We start from the raw sequence: 26,045 nt of genomic DNA on the forward strand, positions 1-26,045 counted from the left end.
AGGTCATTTTTTTTTTTTTTTTTTTTTTTTTTTTGCGGTACGCGGGCCTCTCACTGTTGTGGCCTCTCCCGCTGTGGAGCACAGGCTCCAGACGCGCAGGTTCAGCAGCCATGGCTCACGGGCCCAGCCGCTCTGCGGCATGTGGGATCTTCCCGGACCGGGGCACAAACCCAGTGTCCCTTGCATCGGCAGGAGGACTCTCAACCACTGCGCCACCAGGGAAGCACCTGAATTAGGAATTTTTTTAAAGCTCATCCAATCTTCATAATCTTAAACAGATGCAAATCCTCCCCCTCCCCCTACCTAACTAGGGACCAATATATGCCATGCGCCTGAGGCCGCAGACTCCCTGAGAACCAGCGTAGGGTTTATAGAATGAAGCCCTGGACCCCATCACAACCCCCTCTGCCTCAGAGCAAAGTGCAGCGTGAGGCCAGCCGGCCCCCGCAGCCCCATGGTCACGGCTGGATCACTGCCTGGGCGCACTAAAGACACTTGCTGGGTATTCTGGGGTGTTGCTGCAGAGGCTGAACCACTCATTTTTTTAAGACTTCAGAAATAGCACAGAATTGCCTGTGTTTCTTTGAGACATGAAGGAACCCCTCTCCCTTTTTGGACCATTTTTTAAATTGAAGTCTCCATGGTCCTAAATTAGCTGCTTAAAGGTTTTTTCATTTCTGTGCTGTTTTCCATGTCATGTTATTTCCGTTAGGAAATGAGCCTAAGCATAAAGCACAGCAGCAGCAGCTTGGTGGGATGGATGGCCCACAGGTAACGGCCTGGCCTGGCTTTGTCCCCATGGATGTGCCATTCAACCCCTCCCCGCCGCCCCCCACCCGCCACATCCCTCAGGAGAGTGGAGATTCTATACATGCCTTATTTAGCTCCATGGGCGATTGTGAGCCTCAGAGAAAGCGAAAGTGTTTGCCAAAAAGTAAAAATTCAGTGTAAGCGCAGGAGTCGTCATTATTATGAGTAGCCCCTCCCAGCCCCGTTTGGGTGTCCGGCAGTGGCTTTGCCAAGGTGAGCGGAGGTTGGTACCCACCTGCCCAGCACCTGAGCCTGAGTGAGGGCTCGTCACCTGCAGCCTGCTATTTCTGTTCTTATGAAGTGCTGCTCCTTCACCTGCAAAAGAGCGAAAGCACTTTCATGACAATAATCCCAAAAGGAAAAAGAATTTCCATAATTGCCAGTTGGAAGAGGCATGAGGTTTTGCCCTTCAGGCACCTTTTATCCAATAAGAGTTTTTATAGTTCATCATTTAAAAAACAAAAACAAAAAAACCCTATGACCACTGTTTCCTGTCACTCTGAAAGGAAAACTCTGATTAAAAACACAGTGGGGGCTTCCCTGGTGGCGCAGTGGTTGAGGGTCCGCCTGCTGCTGCAGGGGATGTGGGTTTGTGCCCCGGTCCGGGAAGATCCCACATGCCGTGGAGCGACTGGGCCCGTGAGCCATGGCCACTGAGCCTGCGCGTCCGGAGCCTGTGCTCCGCAACGGGAGAGGCCACAGCAGTGAGAGGCCCGCGTACCGCAAAACAAACAAACAAACAAAAAACACTAGGCTTTTCTGTATCATGTCTCCGTCTGGCCTGATATACAAGGAAAAGGAATAAAAGCTGTTCCTGGTAGAACAAAGATGAGGCACCTCCTTTTCCACTCTCCCTGTGTGCACACCCCACTGACATTCTGTGGATATTCTGGGGAGCAAAAGGAAAACATGAATGAAACTAGTGCTAGAGGCAGTCACTCCTGGACCCAGCTGGGATGTAGCGTCCCTCACTGAGCCATGGGGAGCTGAATAGCTAAAGGTCTGAGATGTCCCTGTGCACAAAAGTACCACGGCTAGTCCTGGAGCTGCCTTGTGTTTGCCCTGGGTTACATCAGCCATCTCCCCTAAGGCCCAATAAGGAATGAGCTGAAATCCACCTCCTGGTAACATGCATTGCTCAGACCCTGTCCAGAATCACGTTTGCATCGTATTGACAGTGAATCTCTACTTTTTAGTTTTAGGGTGGTTTTATGTGTAACACCCTAATTACTTAATATTTGGGTGTGTCCATCTGTTTGCTATTAACAATAAAAATGCTCTAACACTGGTTTTTAGAAGTCTGGAATACTGGTGCTTGAAATGTTTGAAGGAATACATTCAAATACATTTGTAACTTTGTAAATCAGTGAATGTCTTGGCTGGGTGGCAGATTTTGAGTTTTCTAGTATATTTGGCTCACCAGGTACATAAATTGAGGGCCAGACACTCATTCCAATATCTCTGATTAATTTTGGAATTAAAATAATTTGAAAAGGAAATAGCTTACTGTTAGTAAAATTGTTCTGGGTTGTGGGGAAAACAGAGAAGTATTTTTAAATGAACATTTTGGGGGCTATTTTTCAATAAGGTAACCATATGTGATGGATTTTTAAAAATGTATGTTATAATGTGAAATAGAAAAGGACCATTAAACCAGGGGTTGGCTCACAGCCCAAATCTGGCCTGCCGTCTGCTTTTGTACAACGCAGAGCTAAGTATGGTTTTTATATTCCCAAAGGAGTGCTTGGGGAAAAAAATCAAAAGAATAGTATTTCATGACACGTGAAAATTTTGTGAAATTCAGATTTCAGTGTCCAGAAATAAAATTTTATTGGAACCCAGCCACATCCATTCATTTACCATATATGATCTATGGCTACTTTCTTGGCAAAGTTGAGTATCTGCAGCACAGACAGTATTGCCCACAAAGCCTAAAGTATTTACTCTTTGGCTTTTTACAGAAATAATTTGCCAACCCCTGATCTAAACCAAGAGGGAGATATTGACCTTCCCCCGTTTATGAGGCATTATATCATTTTATTGAACACCTACTGTGTAAAAAATACTTTTCTGGGCCTTGCTCCAGTGAATTCTCACCAAGAACTTCCCAGCAATTATTCCATAACTCATATGAAATTACCCAGAGAATGGGAGTCTGTTGGCCTTGAAAACAACACTTCTCGATTTACGTTCCCCAGCTGTGCAGGGATTCTCATTTAAAAAGCTCCTCTGTACATATTATCTTTATCCATTTGAGTAGCTTTTAAATACAATTTTATGTCAAGCGCTGGTTCATCTACCTTTATTTTTATGTAAAGACTCAGTGAAAGTAAAGATCAGAAGCACAATGCAAATAACTATTTTATTGTACACTTGTATCATTAACTTTAAACTGTGCCACATGACTGCCTTCTCCGAAGGCTGGAGCCCAGGGTTTTAACTGTTCGCGAGCAGCTATGGTAGATAGCATTTTACCTGAATGACATTTATGCTGTGATTTTTTTTGTGCTGTATTTTATGGGATAAAACTTGGGAATAAGTGTAGTTGGAAGTGTGGAAATATTTTGTTTTTTAAACGTGCACATAATTCATTTTTCCAGTTTTTGATCATTGTATGTGTGTGTCAATGTCTTGTCAGCAGAGTTGTGCGTGTGTAACTAATAAAGGTTGAATTAACAGAATTTCCTCTTTTTATGTCAAGGTTTCTGGTTTGTGGGTTTTTTCCTTGCCAGTTCATCATTTGAGTTTACTTTGGAGATTATGAGACCAGTTTGGATAGGTATGCCACCCCAAAATAAGACTGTAGGAGTTCAGGACATGCCACCCCAAAAGATGCCACTTTGGCATAGGTTTTTTGTGAGCTGAAGGCAATTAAGAAGCAGATACAAGAAAAGCCCTCTCGGAACTTTCCTCAACATAATAAAGGCCATATATGACAAACCCACAGCCAGCATCGTCCTCAATGGTGAAAAACTGAAACCATTTCCACTAAGATCAGGAACAAGACAAGGTTGCCCACTCTCACCACTCTTATTCAACATAGTTTTGGAAGTTTTAGCCACAGCAATCAGAGAAGAAAAGGAAATAAAAGGAATCCAAATGGGAAAAGAAGAAGTAAAGCTGTCACTGTTTGCAGATGACATGATACTATACATAGAGAATCCTAAAGATGCTACCAGAAAACTACTAGAGCTAATCAATGAATTTGGTAAAGTTGCAGGATACAAAATTAATGCACAGAAATCTCTGGCATTCCTATATACTAATGATGAAAAATCTGAAAGTGAAATCAAGGAAACACTCCCATTTACCATTGCAACAAAAAGAATAAAATATCTAGGAATAAACCTACCTAAGGAGACAAAAGACCTGTATGCAGAAAATTATAAGACACTGATGAAAGAAATTAAAGATGATACAAATAGATGGAGAGATGTACCATGTTCTTGGATTGGAAGAATCAACATTGTGAAAATGACTCTAATACCCAAAGCAATCTACAGATTCAATGCAATCCCTATCAAACTACCAATGGCATTTTTCACAGAACTAGAACAAAAAATTTCACAATTTGTATGGAAACACAAAAGACCCCGAATAGCCAAAGCAATCTTGAGAACGAAAAATGGAGCTGGAGGAATCAGGCTCCCTGACTTCAGACTATACTACAAAGCTACAGTAATCAAGACAGTATGGTACTGGCACAAAAACAGAAAGATAGATCAATGGAACAGGATAGAAAGCCCAGAGATAAACCCACGGACATATGGTCACCTTATCTTTGATAAAGGAGGCAGGAATGTACAGTGGAGAAAGGACAGTCTCTTCAATAAGTGGTGCTGGGAAAACTGGACAGGGACATGTAAAAGTATGAGATTAGATCACTCCCTAACACCATACACAAAAATAAGCTCAAAATGGATTAAAGACCTAAATGTAAGGCCAGACACTATCAAACTCCTAGAGGAAAACATAGGCAGAACACTCTATGACATAAATCACAGCAAGATCCTTTTTGACCCACCTCCTAGAGAAATGGAAATAAAGACAAAAATAAACACATGGGACCTAATGAAACTTCAAAGCTTTTGCACAGCAAAGGAAACCATAAACAAGACCAAAAGACAACCCTCAGAATGGGAGAAAATATTTGCAAATGAAGCAACTGACAAAGGATTAATCTCCAAAATTTATAAGCAGCTCATGCAGCTCAATAGCAAAAAAACAAACAACCCAATCCAAAAATGGGCAGAAGACCTAAATAGACATTTTTCCACAGAAGATATACAGACAGCCAACAAACACATGAAAGGATGCTCAACATCTTTACTCATTAGAGAAATGCAAATCAAAACTACAATGAGATATCATCTCACACCAGTCAGAATGGCCATCATCAAAAAATCTAGAAACAATAAATGCTGGAGAGGGTGTGGAAAAAAGGGAACACTCTTGCACTGCTGGTGGGAATGTGAATTGGTACAGCCACTATGGAGAACAGTATGGAGGTTCCTTAAAAAACTACAAATAGAACTACCATATGACCCAGCAATCCCACTACTGGGCATATACCCTGAGAAAACCATAATTCAAAAAGAGACATGTACCAAAATGTTCATAGCAGCCCTATTTACAATAGCCCGGAGATGGAAACAACCTAAGTGTCCATCATCGGATGAATGGATAAAGAAGATGTGGCACATATATACAATGGAATATTACTCAGCCATAAAAAGAAATGAAATTGAGCTATTTGTAATGAGGTGGATGGACCTAGAGTCTGTCATACAGAGTGAAGTAAGTCAGAAAGAGAAAGACAAATACTGTATGCTGACACATATATATGGAATTTAAGAAAAAAATGTCATCAAGAACATAGGGGTAAGACAGGAATAAAGACACAGACCTACTAGAGAATGGACTTGAGGATATGGGGAGGGGGAAGGGTAAGCTGTGACAAAGTGAAAGAGCGGCATGGACATATATACACTACCAAACGTAAGGTAGATAGCTAGTGGGAAGCAGCCGCATAGCACAGGGAGATCAGCTTGGTTCTTTGTGACCGCCTGGAGGGGTGGGATAGGGAGGGTGGGAGGGAGACGCAAAAGGGAGGGGATATGGGAACATATGTATATGTACAACTGATTAAATTTGTAAAAAAAAAAAAAAAAAAAAGAAAAGCCCTCTCTTTCCTTCCCCCTCCATTTGCCTAAAAGCAGGATACAGATTTATAAAGGTGCTCCCTTCCCCGCATCAGGAGGGAAGGACAAAGGTTAATTCCCAGAGACAACTTCAGGCCCAATCAGCCTGGAATCTAAATAACAAATTTTACTAACTAGCTTTTATCTCCGCCCTTGAGAGCCTACAGGTGCTTTCCTCTGTCCTGTCATTTCTCCAGAGATTTGTTGTTCTTTGCAGAAATGCTCTGTCAGCTGAAGTTTTAAGCCACCTCTTCAAGTTACTCATTTCTCCGAGTGTGTCCCATGTTTACATGAGATGTACATGTTAATAAACTTCTGTTTGTCTTTCTCTTGTTAAACTTTCATTGCAGTGGTCTCAGCCAAGAACTCAGAAAGGTAGAGGGAAAATTATTTTTCCTCTCCTACGTGTATAAATGGTGCTCCCTTGACTAGTGTGTGAATCTCTTGGGCAGGGAACCTGCTTGTGAAATTTGGTACCCTAGCACTTTCCTACAGGACTGCCTGTAACAGGGAAGAACATTTTGCATTCTATTACAAGTTAATCACTAAAGGGATGTTGCCTATAAGCTTAAACTATACATAACGGCCCATCTCTGGGAACCCTGCTTCCCAGGTAATGAGCATTAAGCTAAAATACCTTTGTTTAGCTCACAGAAAACATCCTGACCAGGCCCACCTGTGAATGACTGCAAGGAGGAAGAAATTAACATATACCCTACAGAGGCAGACCCGAACCAGGAAATGTTTGACTTTACTCCCTCCCCTTTTAGTATAAAAGAAGCCTGCATTCTAACTCAGGCAAGATGGTTCTTTGGGGCCTGTTCTCAGTTTGCTGGCTTTCCGAATAAAGTCGCTATTCCTTGTCTCTTGATTATTGGCCTGTTGTGCAGTGAGCAGTACAAGCTTAGACTTGGTAACAGGCCTGTCGTATGGTTCGCGCTCATTAAATGTTTGCTGAACTAAATTGAAAATTTACCTGGTTTGCGGGTGTGGTTACCTAAGAAAGGAGTAGCCTCCAGCTTTCTCAAATTCACCAGCTTCTCTCCTCTACATGTGCCACTGTTATCCATTATGTACTCTTTTCAAAGGTTGGGTTTTTTGGATACAGAAATATCATGAGGAAGACATTCCTGAAACCCTGCCATTCAGATATAATCACTGTTAATTATTTAAACAGCATATCTTGTATTTTCATCCAGTGTTCATTTATATTCTAAGAAATTTCACGTGGCCTCACTGAATCAAAATTGTATCAGTAGGCCTTGAACAAAGGTAAGGTTTTCTCTGGAAGAAAGAATACACATCTCCCTTTGTCATTCATTTCTCTTAACCTGCTTTTGATTTTTAAAATTACTTTGTTACCAGGATAAACGATCCACTTACCTCTTGTTGACTTGAAACAAATAGACTCCCAGATATTTCTCCAGCAAAGATGGGTTTGTTCGGTATCGGCAAAGAAATACAACACAGCGCCTGCGGCCACGGCGAGCCGCTTGCAAGCCCCTGCCCAGCAAGGGAAGAACACTTTTATAGGGAGGAAAGGGAAGTTGGGCGGGTTCTCATTAAAAACTTCATGACTTTTCATTGGCTGAGTCCTTACCAGGGAAGAGAAGTCTTCCTTCTTCCTGTTGGGCTTTACTATCATCACAGGGTGTGAGAGCTCCGCCTTCTGGTCACCCGGCTCTACTTACTTGAAGTTTCTGTTCATTTTTTATACTCTCAATTTGTGGGTTTGTTCAATGCTTGGCCTAGGCCTCTGCTTAGAAGCAAGTGTATTTTCATCTTCCTACTATTTCTAACAGGAAATTTTCACCTGTTACAGCTGCTTTATCTCTGACTTAGCTTGCAACAAATTTAAAAAGCAAATTAGTTTGGTTTTCATTTATCAAGTGTGGGAAACCTGTCTGGAAAAAGAACAGGTCCTGCATGGTCTGAGTGTTGAAAGGCTACAGGGATATTCTATTTGTGTGCTATTTATAAACTAGTGGAAATGGATTTGGAAATTGGTGGTCTGTAAATTTACCTATAATCCATCCATTTTATCAGCTAGCCAGGAAGGAGTAGCCACAATTTAGACCACAGGCAACACCACTGTCCCGGCGGTTTAGTGGACAAGGATGTTTTTTCAAATGTTCTGTCAGATTATATAAGGCTATGTGCTTTTTCCTGTTGTGCCAAGACTCAGCACTGCAACTCTGGGCTCATCTTCAGGAGAACAGAGGTAGTAACTCTCACCATGTAGGCTTCAAATAAAGGAAGCTTGGCTGTTCGCTAAGCTCATCTCAAAAAAGGAGGCTCTATGGACCATTTAGTAGGAGAAATGATGGTTTTGCCTTTTTAAAAAACTTGTTCCCGACTAATGGAAACGCTTCTAGTGTTTTGCGATTAATCATGAATCTGTATATTTCCCCTCAAAATCTTTTGACTTTTTATTTTTAAATACAGTATTTAAAAATAAAATAAATAAATAAAATAATAATAATAAAATAAAATAAAACTGTATCGTCCCTCAGTATCCGTGGGAGATTGGTTCCAGTACCCCCATGGATCCCAAAAGCCACCCATGCTCAAGTCCCTGATGTAAAATAGTACCGTACAGTCGGGCCTTCGAATCCGAGGTTCTGCATCTGCGGATACAGAGGGCACAGGGTAATTTTAAGTTTACAGGAAGTTGCAAAAGTAATAGATTCCTGTGTACCCTTCACCTAGCTTCCCCCAGAGCTTAACATCTTACATAACTAACACAATATCAAAACCAGGAAATACACACCATTCATACAATCTTTATACCAATTTCACCAATTTTTCCATGCAAGAGTCATACGGATGATGGAAACTAGATTAGGGGATGTAGTTTAAGCACACACACACCTTAATCTAATTTGCACCTCCCCCAACTGAAGGCATTTTCCAGCAAAGGGTAGACTACCCATTAATGTCAGAGAAACCAGGGGAATGTACTCTTTTGGCAGCCGGTAGGCAGCCGAATCTAAGCAGGGGAGAGAAGACAGGCAGCACTGAGCACTCTCAGTGCCTCCCCAAATCCTGTCCCCCATGGGGCGGAGGGAGCCAGGGGTGCTACTCTAGGCTCCAGCAAATTTTTTCTGTAAGGGTTCAGATAGTAGATATTTTAGGCTTGAGACACAGTCTCTGTTGAAACTACTCACCTCTATTGCTGTAGCACAAAGGAATGAATGAGTGTGCCTGTGTTCTAGTAAGACTTTATTTATGGACACTGACATCTGAATTCCATGTAAGCTTCACCTGTCACAGAATATGATATTTGTTTTCAACCATTTGAAAATGTAAGAACCATTCCTAGCTCCACCGGCTACACAAAACCAGGTCGTGGGCCAGCCTGCTGCCCCCTACTCCAGGGAAACCCCTCCACACAGAAGCATAAAGAGTAAGTATTCCCATCCTCCACAACAACAAGGAGGCATTACAGAGACTACAGACACCTTTATTCAGATTAGCATATATGTTTAATAGTGTTATATTGGAAATGATACGTTGTCAATACATGGGGAAAAGATAACATTAAAAAAATAAAACCAAGACTTCAGCCAAAGCAGCTAAGAATCTCGTCAGCCTGTGAGCCCCACCAATGCCCTCTCCCACATTCTCGGGTCCTGCTTTTCTCATCTATCCTGAGCTACTAGTGAGCTTCATCTTCCCAAGACCCTTAATGCAAAGTGCACAAGAGAAGAATGTTGGCTGCCATTCCACCTCAAGCTCTGCTGCTCTGCTAACGAGAGGACCCACCCACTTTCTGATCACTGGTGTGGTCTTTATTTCTGCTCCACCATAGATTCAAGATCCATCTGTGGTGGAAAGATCAGACCAGCGGGGCTGGAGACAGAAAAGGAGGAGTGACCTGGAGGGGTGGCCCCGGGGGTGATCCAACCAAAGAGATGAGGCAGGCTTCTCTCCCTTTGTCTTTTGCTTTTTTCACAAAGGGAATTCTTGGTCCTAGGAACAGAACTTCCAAGTGGTTCAAAAGATCCACCAGAATTTTCCCTCCAACAGTTGGAGGTGGGAGTTCTTTGTGTAGGGGAGGAGGGTGGACATCATGGACTTTGCAGCTTACAAAATTTGCATTCGATTCCTAGATCCACCACTAATTGGCCGTGACCTTGAGCAAGTTACTGAAACTCTGGGCCTTCATTATGTGCAACACGAGAAGAGTATCTACTTTTCCTGGATGACTGTAAGGGTCAATGGCCTATGTAAAATACGTGTATTATGTGCATAGCACTTAACAGATGATCACTCCCTTCTCCATCACTGTGCTCTACTGACCTCATATTTAGGCTGCCATCCTCTGTGCTAGAAACTTCCAGTTGTGCACAAAAATAATATAACCCTGGACACTGGGTAGGGCAGATTTTAAGTGTATGAAGCTAAATATTCATGTAAAAAGCATCACATTTTCCTTCTAACACCATCGATAGTATTGAACTGGCTGGATACACAGAAAATGTAGACATAAGCAGAGAAATTATTTTAAAAATAAAATCACACTCCTGTGCTTTTTACTTTTTTTTTTTTTTGCCATTCCCTACAAAGCAGAATAATTAAAAATAAGGCGGTCTCATGAGGATGAATATTAGCAGCAAGAACAAAAGCACCGGAAAGCTTAATGTTTTTCAAAGGCCCCTGGGAACTGTTTTCTCTATTGTCCTGTCTTGATGATTTAAACCTGACAGTTTAATCACTTTGCTTCTCCACTTAGTCATAGCTAAGCAATCCTAGTTTTCCCCTCATGTGACAGAAGCTTGTGCAACAGAATATTGCTTAGGTGTGGTCACGCTTGTCTGTGACGGGCCCCACCTCTCATTCTAATCTCTCCACAAAGAATGCCAAGGGCACCACCCAGGCCCCCAGCCTCAGGACCCCGGGGCGGATGGGGAACGGTCATCAGCTCACCAACTTGTCAGGCTACAATGAACTCCAAGTCCTTTCTCTGGGGTGCTGCTCTGTGGTTGGGGATGCTTTAATTTTTTTTTTCATATATTTAAAGTAAGATATTTAGTAGAAAATGGTTTAATATATTTTTAAACATATGAAGTGGATGTCTATGTCAAGTTATTAGGGAAAGTTCCTGTAGGGGCCGAGTATCATAAGCACACCATCCTCATTAAGACTGATTGTATTTCAGAATTTGGGAATACAGTCGGCCCTCCCCCACCCTCCCACCTCTGCATCCATGGGGCCCACATCCCTACGGGTCCTGCATCCATGGACATGGAGGCCCGACTGTATATATTACCAGGTTGCTGAGTCTTTATTCCTACTGATAGAGGTCCAAGTGCATGGCCTATAGCACATACTCAACAAATGTCTAAGGAATTAATAATCACTTTTCTTGTGTTTCATGTAAACTGGGGCTGAGAGAGGCCTCAGTGTGGCTTGTTTTTCTCAGAGAAAGAAAAGGTGAAACATGCTAAAATGCTACCTTCAACCTTCAACCTACACGTCAGCAAACCCCACCTTCCTCTCTGTTGCCTCCAGTCCTCGGAATACAATTCTTATTTAGCTCTCGTACTTCCAAGAGCAGCTCTGTAGAGAAAGCACAGAAATGGCGGTTGGCCGTAGCGAAGGAGCGAAAACAGAAAGCTGGGCTCTGTATGGGTGTCTCTTCAGCACAGAAAACTTGCTGGACAGAGGACAACCCATTCCTCAGATAAAGTATATATATATATATATATATATATAGACACACAGCCCTCAGACTCCAAGGGTCCTACGACAGAAACCACGCTTGAAAAGTCGTCTTTAAAGGCAATCACAGCTCCTAAGAGAAATTGGCCCTCTTTACATCATGTTGAACTCATCTTCTGCAAGTGTCTGCAGGTAGAAACAAGTTCGTCTTTCTCTTAACATAGGAACATAACACTGTGCCAGCTACAAAAACACAAACCTCTTCTAAGTATATACCTTAGAGTCTTACCCAACCTTTATTCCCATTAACAAGCATCTCAGTTAAAAGAGCTATGTTTTTGTTTTGGTTTGTGTCTCAAAAACCCCAGGAAGACAGGTCTTTTAAAATATGGGGACACACCTCCAGCCCAGTGTGAAAGGATGGGAACACGCTATTCTAACAAGAGTTAGTTTTGTTTTTAACTCCCATTGACTGTCCTGGATTAAAGGATTCCTGTGGGCGTCCTTCCATTTCACCACCGCTCCATTATCTGTCCTTTGAGCAATAGCTGAAGGAAGCTCCGTTTCTGATGGATCCATTCATGGAAACCTTTGGATTCCCTCGCTCCATCCTCTCTCGGCTGAAGATCGTGTCCTGATCACTGTCAAACTCAGACTCAGACACCATCAGGCTGGAGTTGTGTTCTGTGCTTCTGTGCTTAATACCTAGGGAGAAGCAGACAGATGCATCTTGGGGGGAAGGGCACTTTCCCTCTCAGGTGCCCATCATTCTGGTCCCATGCACCGAGTCATGCGCTCTGCACATGCAAAACGATCACTCACAATGCAGCAGGCGGTTGGGGTTTCCTAGTGAGTATTAACAGGGGCTTTGGAATCACTGCTGAGCTTGAGCCCAAGCTTTGTCACTCACCAGCTGTGTGACCCTGGGCAAGGTACCTAACCTCTCTGGGCTTTCAGTCTCCTCATCTATTAAATTAGGAGATAACAAAGCATCTACTCTACGGGTTTATGGTGAGGGTTAAGTGAACTCGTGCATGTAAAGCTCCTGCCGGCATTTACCACTTAGTAAGCACTCAATAAATGAAAACCGTTATGATTTTACCACTTTGTTCCCCTCAAATATTTTTAGTAGAATATTTGATTGCTGGGAGTTAAAATAAGAGAAGGGACAGGTATGTGACCCCTGCTCTCAAAGAATTTATAGTGTCTAGCTAAGGATGTAAGACAAAGACGAGATGAGGGTTGATGACAGGCAAGAAAGTTTTAAAAATAAATTTTACATGAATCAAGAAGGGATAAGCGCACACTTATAAGCTTCAGGGATGGTTCACACAGGATGGGATTTAAAGAGAGTGAAGGGTTTGGACAGGAGGACGGTGGAGGAGCATGGAGTATGTGGAGGCATCCAGAAATATTTGCAGAAAGCAGTCTGGAGCAAATGATTCATGTAGGAAATGCAAAAAAAAAAGAGGCTGGGACCTCATAGAAAAGCACATAAATCCAAGGGAAGCCATGAAGCTTGGACTTTGTCCTACTAGCAAAGGAGTGACACGATTAAAATGTTGTTTTAAGATATTACTAAAACCCAGTGGCAGGACAGAAGAAAGAGGAGTAGCTGGAGAGCCAGCCACACACACGGAGCAGCACAGCACGGAGGAAGGGAGCCCAGGCTCTGCAGCAGACGGCCTGTCCCTGCTGCCTTTGGCACCTACTAGCTCTGTTACTTGGGCAAGTTGCTAAACTTTTCTGTGCCTCAGTTTCCCTTTCTGTAAAATGGGGATAATCACAGAGCTGTTGGCAGGATTGGAATTCAGTGGTAAAGTGCATAGAATGGTACCTCCTACATATTAAACATTAAGTACCTGCTAACTATGACTGTTGTTACTATTAGCCCACAGGTGAGATCACAAGGGTCTGAACTAGGGTGGTGGTGAGAACGATGAGGAAAGAGGGCAAGAGATTAGGCAAGATGGAGTGGCTGGAGTGAGGACGAGGCATCCTGGACCAAGCACCAGTGTCTGAGGTTTAGAGCCTGGTAATGAGGAGCACAGGGGGGCTGTGAGTAGAAACAGGAAGGGGGAGTGTATTTTAGGAGGCAGGTGGGTGAGACAATGCACCCAGAAGCACTTTGAGGTCTCAGGTACAAAGTCTCTTTATAACACCTCTGATATTAGTTATGTAATACAGATGGTGAGCACTTGATAAATGCACGCTATGATGTGGATTTCCTGAGAAGCTTCCCCTGCCAAAGGCCCAAACCACACTCTCCATACATGCTCAGTCATTCTGGCCCCTATGTTCCTGCAGGGCATCGTCCGGCTTCTGTAGGACCCTCACTCTGGTGTAATTATCCTCCCCTGGGCTCTGAGCGCCCCAAGGCAGGCGCTATGCTTCATTCTCCTCCCCATCTCCAGGGCCTAACTCAGGGTCTGTGCAGAGGGTAGATACATGACATTTGCCGTGGACAACGTTCTGCATATCACAACTTCGAAAGTGATTACGACCCTCTGTAAGAATCAATTTAGTCATCAATCCAGAATTATGACAAGTCCATAGAATCAGTGCTAAGCAGCCTCAGAGGGCCAGAGAAGGCTCCTTTAGTCTCCAAGAGTTAATAAGTGAGAATCAGAGAGTTAACTGAGGTGGGCAAGAGGTAGTTCTCAGCATGGGGATCAATTCATGCTGTGAACAAAGTCAAATGTTTGTAAAAGCTTTTGTGTCCATCTATACACATGGCTGATTAGCTAATGCAGATGCTGAAAAATGTTTGGTTTTGAAGTCCAAATGTTATTTGGTGGCATTTTGTGTGTGGCAGATCTAAAGGGAACAGCATTCAGAGATGAGCCAGGGTGAAACAGCACCACAGGCCCCACCCTCCAACCAAGAGTAGAGAAAAGCCAGGCACTGGGGACACCTGTTTGAAAAGCAGTCTTATTCCTGGGGTCATTTGGTTCGACCAATAATAGGCATTTCCTATCCCTCACCCATTCATGCCTCAAAGCACTTTGCCAAGATTTCATTACGTGTATAATACAACTATCGCCTCCCAGGTAGCATAGCCCCGGGATTGAAGTAGGTTGATTCTCTTCACAGAATCCCAGCCTTGCTCTTCCTCCCTGGTTAAAGCGCCCACTCCAGCCTGCTGTTCTCCCTTTACCTACGGTGACACTCAGACACCTGGATCAAATAATGGAAAGGCACCAGGAAATCATCTTGGAGGCTGCCTTACCATATTTGGGCCTCAGCTCCATTCTTTCTTGGTCATCCATGTTATCCAGGATTGTGTACTTTGTTTTTTTCCTTATTTTAGTCCTTTTTCGTCTGAAAAGAACAAAGGAAAGGTGAACTCAGATTCTCAGAAAGGGTAACTAGGATCCAGGATTTAAAACACGTGGAGGACACCAAAGGAAATGTTTTGCCTTTAGAATTGATTACATTCTATTAATTGGCATCTTTTATTAAGGATATGCATACACGGCCAGATCTGAGTTTGGTGAGTCTGAGGTACATCATGCATCATGAAGAAACACATGTCAGAGTAAGAACGGCCATACTGCCATCACCCTCCTAACTGCAGGCTCTCACCCAATCCTCAGGCTGAGGTGCCAGGGACCTTTCCCCTGAACCTATATTATCCTGAGATGTCCAAAGATGCAGGAATGAAAAGATGATGTAACTGGCAGTCAGAAAAAACAAACAATAGAAATTATAATAAATTCCCCCAAAGGAATAAGCAATAACTCAAGTCAACACATAAAAACAACTGGGCTGATCCTATGTACCTCATCCTACGCTTCAGGGGATAATTTGAAAATACATATCAACCCTATGGTTAAGATATGTAGAGAACAAACAAAGGCAATTTTCTGATAGCTTGGTGATTAACAGCATGGGCCTCTAACCCTGGGTTTACTATCGGGGTGACTTTGAGATCATTTTTTTTACCTCTGTGATTCCATGTTCCCACCTGTAAAATGGGAGTAAGAATAGTCCCTTTCTCATATGGTTGATAGGAGGACTAAATAAGAAAATACACAGAAAGCACTTAGAACCATTCATCACAATGGCAAATACTTAATAAGTGCTCACAGTCAATCACCATCATCCTCATCTACTTTATACAAATGTCACAAAGCTGCAGAATTTTTAAAGCCAAGCACAGCAGGGTGACCATCATCCCAGATGGTTCTGGGAAAACTTAATGGGATGGAGGCCTCTAAGTGCCTGTGCTCTCTTTCACCAGTCCTACCTTTGGGAAAATAACCACAAATAAAACTAAAAAAAATTGATAAGTGATATCTGAAAAATAACTATTATGGTATAACCATTATTTCTTTTTTATCATGTCTTCTTTGGAGAGCATTTATAGAGTTCCATATAGGAAAGTGGACCCAATGCTGTCTTCTAAGGACTTGAGTCATCACTGTTCCTACAAATCTCCTTATAGAGGGTCAAGCATGGGGTTATGGAAGGTTTGGACAAGTAGGCAGCTCTGGGGCTTCTCAGCGGTCAGCTCCATGGGAAAAAATAAGGAAAAATCTAAAGCAAAACCTCTTTGGTGATAGTATTCACTTCGCTTAAAGTTTTGCATTTATGAAATAGAATTCAGGTAGATTAGATTGTTACTTCACATACGTAAAATAATGTAAATCTAGCATTTGGATCAGTCTACTTCTACAACTCCTTTCTCTACCAAGGGTGGATTAGTCAGGCCACTTAGGTACTGTTCTAGGGAACATAATGCGAGACTGATAGAAAAGAGCATTAGATTTGATACAGAATCACTGAATCTTCTAGAAAATATGAGAGCTGCAATGAAAAAAAGCTGTCTCTAGTATTATTCTATTTAACTAGGCACATAAGCCTCGTGGGGGAGAATGCATTATAAAGTACTTTTAAAGTCGAGTTTCTCTTCATAAAAAGAGTGACTGTCAAACAGTTCAGCAGCTTCACAAACCCGAGTAAAAGCTGCTAGAACTGTCCTATCACCTTCAATGTTGCGTCTTTGTTTCAAAGACATAAGTAAGCGTGCCAGGTACCTCTTGCAGCAGCAGATACAAAGCCAAGTTAAACCCCCTGTTAGCACGACAAGAGTTAGAGCGAATGTTGTCACATAGAACACACTCCACTCTGAAAAACAAGAAAACCACAGTGGACATGTTACATACCATTTGCAAAACAGCTTTATTTCAATGACTCACAATGAATATTTCTGAGTCCTTACAAGCAAAGCCATCTGTGGTGCTGCCCTCACCTCGCCAGGTTGGTCGAGAGCCTAAGCAAGGTGAAATACAAATAAATCAAGAGCAACTTAAAACCACCCGACTTCCATCCAACTGATTCAGGGGCCTCCTGGAGCACATATTTCACACTGACCTGAGAACAGAATAATCTGAAAAAAAGTAAATTCATCAGTTAAGAAGTAAGGCCTCTTAAACACCCATGAAAGTCACATCAAAATATTCACTCCAGAATCACAGAACCTCAAAACTAGTTCTGGCCTGGTTTGAATAAAGCCAATAAAGTATTTGTATGGTCGCCTATGACACGAAGACACTTTTCACAGAGCCAGACAGCCACTCAGAAGCTACCTGATCTTCACTTCCCCCACATCCTTGTGGAAATCCAGGGTAAAAAGTTCTGCACCAGCCACTCAGGAAGAGAGAAGCCAATGGAGCAAAGACAAAAGGTTTACCTCTGTTAAATGTTATATATGCTCCTTGGAATAACAATCCAAGGGCTGGCTATTTTCCAATTTTTACGTAGTAGAGAGTGGGAACATAATTTGGCAGTCAGCTCGTCCTAATTTTTCGGCTAATTATGTCCATCTACATCCCCAAGAAAACAAAACTACTCTTAGGAACAGACTGGCATTGAAATACAGTTCCCTCCTCAGAAGAGACTTAAAGGCACCAGCTTGGCCAGCTGAGGCGGTGGTTCCAATTTTTGGTGCCTGCTTGGGCAGACAGCCTGGAAGAATGGGCCAATTTTCTTGTTCATCTGATTCCAGCCAGGTCCACACCAGGGACCACTTCACCAGAAGGTCACACTCAGCTCAAGCCAAGGCAGGTGCAATCTGGAAATGGGGACCATGTAGCCCAAAGCAACCTTCTCAGCAATGCCAGCGATGGTTAGTCACATCTGCTCTGCCAAGGTGAATCTCCTCATCGGGAAGTTTTACGAAAAGCCTTAAACACACCCCCAAGGTGAACTGTGGGAGGATCTTAACCCATCACCACGTGAGCTCGTTCGCTTGGCTTCGGGTGAGAAAAGGGTTGAATTTACAGCTGCAAAGCTAGGCAGATCTTTCTGACAGTTCAGAGTGATTCGTCTGAAGGCTCCTCATCCAAAGCCACCATCACACCAGGACTCACCACAGTTGCTTTCCCCATCCTGGATATAACGCTGGATCAGGTTCTCCATCCACAACTGAGAGCAAATGCAGCGCTTTGTGATGGGGTCACAGTGACCGTGGCCAGAACACTTCAGGACGCACCCTGCAAGGAGGCGAGTGGGGCAGAGGTCACCATGGAGAAAAGGGGCTCCCTGGCTTCAGCTGTGTCTTTTCATAGCATAGACCCTGAACAGAGGCAGCTCGTTGAATCAAGAGACTCCTACGCTGTGAACAGGGGTCCCAGGGAAAGTCTCTCGGATAGACAATCTCATCTGGAAGCAAATGGCAGAAATATGCCAACACCTGTGCTGTGAAACAAAAGCCTTAATCATGTAGCAGAAACGTAGCACCCTTTGGCTTAAGAAAGAGAAATTCTAAGAATTTATCCAGTGAAAACAACTGGGGATGTGCACAAAGATTTATCTACATTGCAGTATTATTTAAAATCAACCTGATGGTCTGTGAGTAGAGGATTGGTTGTATAGGTTGTGGAACGTATCTAGGATGGAGTACTGTGAGGTCATGAATATGTTATTGAGGGATGAATTTTAAAAGATTTGAGAAAATGATCATAATATGATTTGAAGTTAAATACCAGATTAAAAAATTATATATCAAATTATCCTGATTGTATTACGTGTGTCTAGAGATGGGGGAACTAGAAGGAAAAACATCAAAATATTAACAAAAGTTATCTTTGGATGGTGGGAATTCTAGACTCTAGAATCTAAAGGATTATTCTAATTTTTTTGTCTTCTTGGATATTCCAAATTTCCTACAATAAATAAATATTACTTTTGTAGCTAGAAAAAAAGGAGTTCTTAAAAAAATAATTTACTCCATATTACAAAGAAAGTCAATTGTGGATAGGTATACATCTGAAACAAATTAAATTTTACTCCCCAAATGGTATCACAGTCCCCAGTGTTTATTGAAATGACCCCTTTAACATAATAAGGGATTCATGTTCCTTGGAAGGTGGGGACAGAGACCTGGGATAAAGACCACATTTCCATCCACACATATGAATGAGTTTGGTGCCAGGAAGAGATGGCAGGCAAGCCACTAAGAAAAGAGGTACCACTGGAAGGCACTTAAAAGCTATCTTAAATTTCCAAGAGTCTACATAACACCATGTTCACAACCTAAGGCACGATGTCCCAGGTCAATAAATTATATAAACATGGCTTTTCCAACCAATAACACTTATCTGTCTTTTAATACTGTTCTGACCATCTAAGTATGAAATCTCTGACAATGACCAGTATGAAAGAGTATGGTTTTAAAAACAGACCATAGCTGTTGTTTTTCTCCAGTTTCCCTCAAAGACAAAGCATAGTTGGCAAATGTACGTTGCAGGAAACCAGCTGGAGACATAAATGCAAAACAAATCCCTGGATGCTAAAGCAAAGATGTCCACATGCCCTCTTTCTGTGCCAGTAAAACATAGCCACGATCAGCAAATCTGATTCTTTTAGAATATTCCCGTAGGGGTTGACATGGAGAAATTGGAAAGATAATGAAATATTGAACTTCATTCCTACTTAAGTCAAAAAAGACTATGAGACCTGGCTACTGTCCCACCATATAGGAACCAAATCATATTTCACCTTCTCCGAAAAATCTTTTCCTTTAACCTGGGTAGTTATGTTTCTATAAGACTCCCATTGCATTTAATTGGATGGGATGTCTAGTCCAGTGGAATCCAATTCTGAATATACAACAATTAGGTATTTACATTACTTGAACTTTAAAACTAAAAATAAAAAAGAATATTTCTGATGGGGACATACCTGCTGTGTCAATCCTCAAGACTTTGAAAAGCAAGAAATCAGCCTTTTCCTTTGAGAGCCGCCTGTGCAGATTTCGGGCCACTTCCGCAGCTTTGAGGACCTTGAAAGGTGGCCCAGTCTGTACATAAAACACAATCATGGTACTGCAGAGGAGACAGAGAGAGAGGCCAGCCACACAGTTATGCAGTGACCAATGTGACACGTCCACTCCAGCCATCTGACCTGTGGGGCTGAGAAGACAGACAGCCACAGCTCTGCCGCTTGGCAAGGACATAGGGGTGTATTCTGAGGGCCAAGGGATTGATCGGTTTCTATTCACAAATAAAGGCTCTTTGGTCCCAGAGTTCAGCTGATGATAGATAGACCTTTGGATAAAAGGAGCAATGTATATGTGTGTGCAAACAGACATAACCACACACAGAATGAGAACTTTCAGACACATCTTCATTTTTACCTTTTTGTTGAGATATAATACACTTAAAATAAAAAGTCACCCTTTTTTTTTGGCGATGCTGTGCAGCTTGCAGGATCTCAGTTCCCAGACCAGTGATTGAACCTGGGGCCAAGGCGGTGAAAGCCCAGAATCCTAACCACTAGGCCACCAGGGAACTCCCAAAAGTCAGCCTTCCGAAGTGTACAATTCAGTGGCCTTTAGTATATTCACAAAGTTGTGCAACCAACACCACCATCTAATTCCAGAACATGGGCTTCCCTGGTGGCGCAGTGGTTGAGAATCTGCATGCTAATGCAGGGGACACGGGTTCGAGCCCTGGTCTGGGAAGATCCCACATGCCGCGGAGCAGCTAGGCCCATGTGCCACAACTACTGAGCCTGCGCGTCCTGCTCTGCAACAAGAGAGGCCGCGATAGTGAGAGGCCCGCGCACCGCGATGAAGAGTGGCCCCCGCTTGCAGCAACTAGAGAAAGCCCTCGCACAGAAACAAAGACCCAACACAGCCAAAAATAAGTATAAAAATAAATAAATAATTCCAGAACGTTTCCATCATCACAGAAACTCCACACCCATTAACAGCCGCCCCCCAGCTCCTGCCAAACACTAATCTACTTTCTGTCTCTGTAGGTTTAATTATCCTGGGCTTTTGATATAAATGGAATATATATGAGGCATTTTGCATCTGGCTTCTTTCATTTAGCATATGTTTTCAAAGCTCATCCAAGTTGCAGCATATATCAGTATTTCCTTTGAATTGCCAAATATTATTCCATTGTATGAATATATCTCATTTTATTTATCCATTCATCAGTCGATGACAATTGGATTGTATCTACTTTTTGGCTATATGAATAATGCCACTGTCAATGTTCACGTGCCAGATTTTTTTTTTTAAACATATTTATTGGAGTATAATTGCTTTACAATGGTGTGTTAGTTTCTGCTTTATAACAAAGTGAATCAGCTATACATATACATATATCCGCATATCTCCTCCCTCTTGAGCCTCCCACGTGCCAGATTTCGTATGGACATATGTTTATCATTTCTCTTGGGTATATACCCAGGAGCAGAATAACTGGGTCATATGGTAGCTCTATGTTTAGCACTTTGAGGAACTGACAAACTGTTTTCCCCAGTGGCTACACCATTTACATTCCCACCAGCTACGTATGAGTGTTCCAATTTTTCCGTATACTTGCCAACATTTGTTATGGTCTGTCTTCTGGATTACAGCCATCCTGGTGGGTGTGAAGTGGTATCTCAATGTGATTTTGATTTGCATTTCCCTAATAGCTAGTGACGCTGAGCATCTTTTCACGTGCTTATTGGCATTTGTATATTTTCTTTGGAGAGATTTTATTCAAATCTGTATTAGTTTCCAAATGTTGCCATAAAAATGTACCACAAACTGGGTGGCTTAACACAACAGAAATTTATTCTCCCACAGTGTTAGAGGCTAGAATTCCAAAATCAAGGTGTTGGTAGGACCATCCTCTCTGAAGGCTCTAGGGGAGAATCTGCTCCATGCCTTTCTCTTAGCTTCTGCTGTTGCTGGCAATCCTTGGCGTTCTGTGGCTTGTAGACACATCACTCCAATCTCTACCTCCAGTATCACATGGCAGGCTCCCTGTGTGTCTGTCTCTGTGTCTCTTTTCTTATAAGGACACAGTCACGTTGGATTAAGGGTCCACCCTACTCCAGTATGACCTCATCTTAACTAATTCCATCTGCAAAGACTATTTCAAATAAGGACACATTCACAAGTCCTAGGGGTTAGGGCAGAACATATCTTTTGGGGAGACACCATTCAACCTACAAGTGTTTTTATCAAAAAAAATTTTGTCAGGGCTTCCCTGGTGGCGCAGTGGTTGAGAGTCCGCCTGCCGATGCAGGGGACGCAGGTTCGTGCCCCGGTCTGGGAGGATCCCACATGCCACGGAGCGGCTGGGCCCGTGAACCATGGCCACTGAGCCTGTGCGTCTGGACCCTGTGCTCCGCGATGGGAGAGGCCACAACGGTGAGAGGCCCGTGTATCGCCAAAAAAAAAAAAAAAAAATTTTGTCAAATGCTTTTTCATGTCTATTAGGATGATCATATGGTTTTTGTCCTTCATTAATATGCTTTACTATATGTACTGATTTTCATGTGTTTACTCACCCTTGCATTGCTAGGATAAATCCCACTTGGCCAGAGTGTATAATCCTTTTAAATATTTCTGGATGGATCCAGCAATTCCACTCCTGGGCATATGTCCAAAGGAAATGAAAACAGGATATCGAAGAGATATATGCACTCCCATGTTTAGTGCAGCATTATTCACAATAGCCAAGATATGGAAATAACCTAAGTGTCCATCAGTGGATGAATGGATAAGGAAAATGTGTTATATATACATAATGGAATATTATTCAGCCATGAGAAAGAAGGAAAACCTGCCATTTGCAACAACATGAATGGACCTTGAGGGCATTATGCTAAGTGAGATAAGCCAGACAGAGAAAGACAAACACTATATATCAGTTATATGTGGAATCTAAATAAGCCGAACTTATAAAAACAGAGAGTAGAATGGTGGTTACCAGGGCTGAGGGTAGGGGGTGAGGAACTGGGGAGATGTTTAAGGGTAGAAACTTGCAACCAACAGATAAATAAGTCCTGGAGATCTAATGCACAGCATAGTGATTATAGACAACAATACTGTATTATAAAGTCAAAGCTGCTACGAGACTAGATCTCTTGCACACGCACTAGATCCCACCACAAAAAAGAAATGATAATTTTGTGACATGATAGAGGTGTTAGCTAACTCTAGGCGGTAATCAATTGCAATATATAAATGTACAAAATCAACATATTGTACACCTTAAATTTACACAGTTATACGTCAATTATAGCTCAGTAAAATAAATAAATAAATAATATGTTGCTGGATGCGGATAATATTTTGTTGAACTTTTTTGCTTCTATATTCATAGGGCATATTGGTCTGTAATTGTGTGTGTGTGTGTATGTGTGTGTGTGTGTGAGAGAGAGAGAGAGCCAGAGAGAGAGAGAGAAAGAGAGATGGAGAGAGAGAGAGAGAGAGATCTTTGTCTAGTTTTGCTATCAGAGTAAAACTGGCCTCATAGAATGAATTGGGAAGTGTTCCCTCCTCTTCTATGTTTTTGAAGAATCTGTGACTGTGGTGCTAAATCTTTAAACATTTTGTAGGATTCACTAGTGAAGTCATCTGGTCCTAGTTTTTGTGGGAAGTTTTTTGATTCAATCTCTTCACTTATTATAGGTCTATTAAAATGTATTATTTCTTCTTGAGTCAGTTTTTATAGTTGTGACTTTCTAGAATTTTGTCCATTTAATTTAGGTTAACTAATTTGTTGACATATAATTGTTCATAGTATAATCCTTTTCATTTCTATAAGGTTGGTAGTGATATCCCTTTTCATTCCAGATTTCAGCAGTTTGAGTCTTCTCTCTTTTTCTTGGTCATTCTAGCTAAAGCTTTATCGATTTTGTTGATCTTCCAAAGAAACAACTTTTGGTTTTATTGATTTTCAGATGTGTTTGGTTCAGTGTTTGATATAAGAAAGGGAAACGTATGATCCATTTTTGAAAGAGTTCCATAAAAAAATAACTAGTATTTTTAATTTATTATTTTTCTAAGTAAATTTCAGTTATCTGAAAAGCAAACCTAAACAGAATAGCTGACAATAACTGGCAGATGGATTTACTGTGAATAGTAGGTTTTTATTCCCATATTCTGTCTGTCTGTCTCTCTCTCTCTCCCCATCCCACTTCACTGTTCATAGGTTGGATAAGAGTTTTTTAAAAACTCAATTAAAATTGTAAATCTTATAAGAAATCAAGGAAGAGGTTGAACCTTATAGACCCTCAGAAGACAGCAATGGTAACCCATAATCCTCTCACACTGAGAGAAGCCTCAGCCCCTAAACACGGGGCAGGGATGAAGTCTGGCTGTGAGGCATCCCCCGTGCGTGCCCCAGACCACGCGCACGCCCTCTGATGATACCAGAACTAAAACCCAGCTCCCTCTGATGTTCCCTATGCCTTCATTCAGAACATTCTCAATCAACAAACATTTACAGAGACCTGTGGGAAAGACCTATAATGATGTCCTTACTGCTTCCCTTTGAGAAAAAAAAGAATATGAATGGGATAAACATGCGTGCAAAGACACAGAACAAGAGAGGAAATGACGAGCTTCAGGCTGGACTGTGCAGTTCTTACCTGAGATCCGAGTGGGCCTGAATCTTCTGAACCTTGATGTCTGAGTCCAGCACATTCAGCAGCACCGCCAGCTGCCTCACAAGGGTGTCCTTCTGCTGTTCCGTCAGCTGCCCGACGCCAACCTGCAGGATCAGCTCCACCAGGCCGCTCTTTTTCGGGTCTGGGGAAATGAGAAGACATGGGCTTTCCACTTGGAAACCCCAGGCTTGATAATAGGAGGAGCAAGGCCTGTGTAATAGTTAAAGAGCTTTAAACGACCCCTGTGTAATTTCTACGCTTAGGTTCTAGGGCTCAGGTCAATTCTTCCAAGTACCACAGGAGCCACTATCTGAGAGTACTTCTTCCTTCTTTTATATCAGCCTGCTGTCTATTAACTTTTCTCCAGGTGATAAGGAGGTGTGCCTAATCTGCCTCTGGGCTCACGTAAAATTTTGGGACCTCACACACCTCCTCGGGCCTGGTAAGAGAACTATGTCTCCGAGCGCTGCGGGCCCGGCCCAGTTTATGCCGGGGGTCGGGGTGGCCACCTCGCTGGAGCTGCCCTCTTCGCGCTCCCAGGAGTGAAGGCCTCGTGTCCACCTCACATTAGGTCTTTGTCTTCTGGCAGGAAAATCAAAGTGACCAGGGAGTCCTGCTGCCAGATCCAATTCTCCCTAATGAGTTAGGAGGCTGGATCTGTTTGGGGATAGATAACCACAGGCAGAGAAAACCTCAAAGTGGGCCCAGCTTCCCACACCGGGTTCCACTGTCACCTGCAAGGAGCCCCAAAGGCTGACCCCTCCCCCCAGCCCCCGCTCACGGACCAGCCCCACAAACCCAGGCCCGGAAGCCTGTGAGCGCACCTGGCCGCACTTCCACGGTGGCAGTGTCCATGTCCGAGGCGCCCTGATTATCAGCGACTCTCAGGTGGAAAGTGTAGACCCCCTCCACCAGGTTGGTGAGCTGCAGGGCCGTGCTGTGGTCAGAGCCATCCATGACATCCTGAGAAATAACCCAGTTCATGATTCAATAGTCAGCTCCCAACCTGGGCCTCTGTTGATCCCAAACCTTGGGGTCCCGTCTTTGTCACACATGCATGATTCTAAGGGGCAGGGTGAAGAGGAAGCAAGGTGGTGGGTTAGTGATGGTCCGGGTAATCCTCAGCGTCTTTTCCACTTTTAAAGCACCAGGAGGCACAATCCTCAGACAGGACTTTGTGAGCTGAGCTGCTTCCCAAGGGCTCTCTAGGAATTACCAAATTCCACCCTACAGAGGGGGAAACCACCGAAATTAGGGCAGAGACCTGGAGGGTGAAGCACTCTCTTTGAAGTGCTTTGGGTCTTATTTTCAAAGATAGTTTTACAATGCTCCCATCTTGGATTTCCTCATGGTGTATCAGGTTCACCTCAAATGACCCAAGAGCCTGAGTAGCAACATCTCTTCTCAAAGAATTCGAGAAGAATCTCCCAGACCCTCGCTCTGACCTTGCTAACAGAAGAGGGT

General features: G+C 42.8%; 2 protein-coding genes across 10 annotated transcripts in view; both read right to left on the reverse strand.

Moving 5' to 3' along the window:
• Window positions 1-7,502, reverse strand: part of GPLD1 (glycosylphosphatidylinositol specific phospholipase D1) — a 93,600-nt gene extending 86,098 nt beyond the window's left edge. For all 9 annotated transcript variants that reach the window (XR_009533602.1, XM_060110686.1, XM_060110684.1 and 6 more), the window contains exons 1-2: window positions 7,395-7,502; window positions 1,046-1,125 (exon numbers count right to left, since the gene is read on the reverse strand). The gene's annotated coding sequence lies outside the window, so the exon portion shown is untranslated. The remainder of the gene's footprint in view (window positions 1-1,045; window positions 1,126-7,394) is intronic.
• A 4,207-nt stretch (window positions 7,503-11,709) lies between these two features.
• KIAA0319 (KIAA0319 ortholog) overlaps window positions 11,710-26,045 on the reverse strand; it is a 70,651-nt gene continuing 56,315 nt past the window's right edge. Inside the window, exons 16-22 of the mRNA XM_060109353.1 lie at window positions 25,406-25,544; window positions 24,564-24,723; window positions 19,863-20,005; window positions 18,050-18,172; window positions 16,715-16,805; window positions 14,905-14,996; window positions 11,710-12,380 (exon numbers count right to left, since the gene is read on the reverse strand). Coding sequence (XP_059965336.1) covers window positions 12,202-12,380; window positions 14,905-14,996; window positions 16,715-16,805; window positions 18,050-18,172; window positions 19,863-20,005; window positions 24,564-24,723; window positions 25,406-25,544 — 927 coding nt within the window. The 3' untranslated portion in view covers window positions 11,710-12,201. The remainder of the gene's footprint in view (window positions 12,381-14,904; window positions 14,997-16,714; window positions 16,806-18,049; window positions 18,173-19,862; window positions 20,006-24,563; window positions 24,724-25,405; window positions 25,545-26,045) is intronic.

This window comes from Mesoplodon densirostris, chromosome 10 (assembly GCF_025265405.1).
Source record: "Mesoplodon densirostris isolate mMesDen1 chromosome 10, mMesDen1 primary haplotype, whole genome shotgun sequence".
Taxonomy (NCBI): domain Eukaryota; kingdom Metazoa; phylum Chordata; class Mammalia; order Artiodactyla; family Ziphiidae; genus Mesoplodon; species Mesoplodon densirostris.